The sequence below is a fragment of the Grammomys surdaster genome, unplaced genomic scaffold (assembly GCF_004785775.1).
Source record: "Grammomys surdaster isolate TR1022 unplaced genomic scaffold, NIH_TR_1.0 317, whole genome shotgun sequence".
Lineage (NCBI taxonomy): Eukaryota > Metazoa > Chordata > Mammalia > Rodentia > Muridae > Grammomys > Grammomys surdaster.
The window spans coordinates 1,986,420-1,990,560 of NW_021604736.1; the positions used below are offsets into that span (position 1 = coordinate 1,986,420).

The 4,141-nt window shown below is 37.2% G+C and overlaps 1 protein-coding gene across 1 annotated transcript in view; it reads right to left on the reverse strand.

Moving 5' to 3' along the window:
- Nr3c1 (nuclear receptor subfamily 3 group C member 1) overlaps positions 1 to 2,893 on the reverse strand; it is a 41,492-nt gene extending 38,599 nt beyond the window's left edge. The window contains exon 1 of the mRNA XM_028777951.1: positions 1,633 to 2,893. Coding sequence (XP_028633784.1) covers positions 1,633 to 2,828 — 1,196 coding nt within the window. The 5' untranslated portion in view covers positions 2,829 to 2,893. The remainder of the gene's footprint in view (positions 1 to 1,632) is intronic.
- Positions 2,894 to 4,141: the final 1,248 nt, after the last annotated feature.

Below are 4,141 nucleotides of genomic sequence, written 5' to 3' on the forward strand. Positions count from 1 at the left end.
TATATTATTTTTCCTTGTGTAATCACATGTTTATAAATCAATTTAACAGCTCCCTATAGATAATCAAGTCAATTATAATTATTCTTTTATGAGAGTCAACCACATGAAATCTACTGTCAAAAATTTAAAACTGGCAATTTTAAAACACAGACTGCCTCTTAACATTTGAAAAACACAGTTTATGTAATAAGAAACTATTTAAATTTCCTTACTGGAAGTATTTTAAACCCCTAATTCAGAAAGTTAAAATGTTGCAATAGTTTTCCCCCAAGTAAGGGACAACTAATTATTGAGTAATAGGTTAGTAGTCACTACTAATAGGTAGTATAAACACTAGCTTTCCATCTCTTACGATACATAAGAGAAAGGGCGACTTTTCCCTCCTCTTGGTAAGATATAATTAAGCTATTTAGAAAAATTGATCATAGTCTAAATCTATTTTTTTTTCCAATAAAGGCTTCCTACGTGTGGAGGAAAGAGATACCTTTTTGTATGGTAGTGTCTGGATAACCTTCAGAAAAATGAAATTTTAAAGCGTTATAAGGACGTAGATCAGTGGTAAACTGTATTGAAAACATTTTTTTACGAATTTTAAGTCAAATCTTCTCAAATGATTAGTTAATAGGAACAGTGAACATCACTGACAGGAAAAAGTTGACGGGATTATTTATATACAAGAAAAGGACTCTGTTTTCTACCAAAACAAAACAAAAACCCTAGTGATCAATTTGTCTTGTATCACTACAATACACATTTTCCTTTTTTTTTTTTCACACTTAAAGTAGATAGATATGCCAGCATTTATATGACTTGCACGTGAGGGTACAGGGAAGATCCTAAGCCTACCAGCACATTAACTTTCAAGTTTTTTTCCCCAGTAATTCCATTCTAACAGGCCTTTGTGAGGTCAGATGGAAATGTCAGTATCCTTTATAACTGACTGAGAAAAATCAAGAGAGACATATATGGCACTTGCTAACTGAAACCTGAAAATTCTAATCATGACTTACCTACTAGAGCATCTGCAGGAGCATCTGAAAGCATCGTGCACCAGCTCCTTCCTTACAGAGGCTAAGGAGCAGACACCAACTGTCTGCTTTAGGCTACTCTAACGCCTAGGTTTAGGTCCCTATGCCCTGCACTGCTCTAACAGTTTCAAAACACAGAAAGTTCAGATCAAATACTGAGTGTTCCTACTTCTAGTTCTTAACTCTCTAATAGAAAGGTAACACTTCAAGCATTTCCTTGTAATAACATATTCTAAAATAGCTAAATTAACATGTCTAATAAATGTATTATACGACTAGACATCTTATTTCTTTGATCTCATATTAGTTTCACTTAAGGTACTTGTAGATGAATGTTACTTTAACAGATACTTGTTAGTGAGCAATTCTGATTTAGTTTTCAAATAAAATCTTTAATACTATTTAACCAAACACCCAAAGTGCTTTTGCAGCGACGAGTCCTTTCAAGTTTCTAACATGCCCATGTATTCAAAAGACCATTTGTACTGAGTTATTTGCAGAAGTATACAAATCTCTAGAAAACACATACTGATAAAAGAATTCTAAAGTTTATCCAACTATCTTAAATGTATCATTCTTATGAAACAGAAAAGTGCTAACTTACCTTGAATATCCATTAGAAAACACTGAGCGGCCTGGGAAGTTCATAGTCCCCAAGGAAGTCAGGTTGTCCTCTCCAGATCCTTGGCACCTATTCCAGTTTTCAGAACCAACAGGAATTGGTGGAATGACATTAAAAACAGGCTTCTGATCCTGCTGCTGAGAAAGGGATGCTGTATTCATGTCATAGTGGTACATCTGTCCTCCAGAGGTACTCACACCATGAACAGAAATGGCAGACATTTTATTACCAATTATATTTGTCCCAGAAAAGCTTGCCTGACAATAAACTGGGCCCAGTTTCTCTTGCTTAATTACCCCGGGGGTGCAAAGTTCAATGAAATCATCTTTTTCTGTTTTCACTTGGGGCAGTGTCACACTGCTGGGGCTTGATAAGATTGTATCTCCAGTATCCTTAATTTTAGGTTTAGTGTCCGGTAAAATAAGAGGCTTACAATCCTCATTCGCGTCCCCTTCCAGAAGGAATGGATCATCTTCTCCTGTCAAAGGAGAAAGCAAGTTTTCATCTATCAACAGGTCTGATCTCCAAGGACTCTCATTTGTCTCTTTACCTGGGGACCCAGCAGAAAACTCCAAATCCTGCAAGATGTCAAAGGTGCTTTGGTCTGTGGTATACAACTTCACACTACCACCGTTGGTGCTGGTCTGGCTTTTTCGATTTTGCTGTTCTGAAGATGGATCAGAGTGAGTTTGGGGAAACTCCTTCTCTGTCAGGGTAGCACACCCAGCTGCAGACGTTGAACTCTTGGGGTTCTCTGGAAGGCTGGTCGACCTATTAAGGTTTGCAATGCTTTCTTCCAGAAGCCGAAAATCTGTTTCCCCAGAGGAAAGGCCAAGCTGGCCCTGCTGTGGGTAGCCCAAGTCATTCCCCATCACTTTTGTTTCTGTCTCTCCCATGTACAGTCCCATGGACAGTGAAACGGCTTTGGATAAATCTGGCTGCTGTGGCTGCTGCTGCTGCTCATTGCTTGTTGAGCCTTTTGAAAAATCAAGAATCCTTTGCTGCTTGGAGTCCGCCTGAGAAGCAGCAGCCACTGAGGGTGAAGACGTAGAAACCTTGACTGTAGCTCCTCCCCTCAGGCTTTTATAAAAGTCCATCACGCTTCCCCTCCCCCGGCCAAGCAAACTGCTGGGGACTTCGTCTCTACCAGGGGGAGCTAAGGATTCTTTGGAGTCCATTGGCAAATATTAACTACAAAAAAAAAAAAAAAGACATAATAAGCTATAAAACCACATTATCTCTGATCCGATTAGTAAGAGACAGCCTATTAAATAAACCCTTTAGGTAACTCCCAAATCAAAGCCTCCATTATCAGAACAGTTCCTGTCTTGTAAAATAATACTATATCCCCCTGCTCCCATCCACAAGGCAGCTCATTTGCAAGGCATTACACTGAATTGATTCGAATCTGTTTATCCTGCCACTCGCTAAATGTACACATTTGGTAACCATGGGGATTGTAATTTGTTATGTGATTATTTTAAAGGTTCAAATTGATGTCAATGTATTTAGCTTTTCTTTTTTTTTTTAAGGCATGATACTTAAATTTCCAATCCCTTTCAATTAAGAGTGATTCCTTTTCGGGAACCACTACATAAACCGTTTGATAAATGCTACAATATAGTTGTTTACACACCTTATGATTCACAATTTCACCTGTGCCAATCCCCACACATCTAAACCTTTCAGGGTACAACCTTGAAGAATTAACACACATTTCGGGAAAAAAAAAAAAAAAAGCAGTGCTGAGCTGCTTATCTTGGGCTAGGGAAAGGCTCTTACTTTGAAACTCCGTTTTCAACTAAATATGCCTATCTTCTATCATCTACCTCAAACTTTGGATATAAGATACAATATATATTATATACAGTCTAAAATGTACATCTTTAAAAGCAGAGTCGAATTTGTACTGGCTTCTTCACTACAATTTTAACCTATTTAAATAGTTTATTAGAGCAGAGCTTATCAAAATTCCTAACACCGAGATTTACCGAGTTATATTCCTTTTTAAAAATTGTTTAATATGCTCAATACAAAATATTTTACTATAAGTTCAAGATTTTTCTTTCCAAATATGAAAATATCGGGAAAAACAGATAGAAAAACTGGGCTGTAAAACCACATATAAAGTCAAATAAAACCTATTTCAAGAAAATCTCCAAATAATTCTTTGCAGTTTTAAACCTTTATTGTATTCCTCCAGATCACTAGTATATTATTAATAATCAAAATGTTTTGAGAGGCTAGCGAACACCACTACAAATATATTTAGAATCTCCTCCCATAAAATGGTAAACTTCCTGTATCAAGACACTAAGTAGTATGACCATCTTCTCTGAAAGGGGAATTCGAGGAAGGTGGAGAGAGGGCTGGGATCTGCCCTAGGATTCTTCCCCTACAGAGCTTCTCTCAGAACCGGGGTCCTTTGCCTCTGATAACATGAGATATCAAACAGACCTTAATGAATTTTCACGTCCGCTTTTTTTTTTTT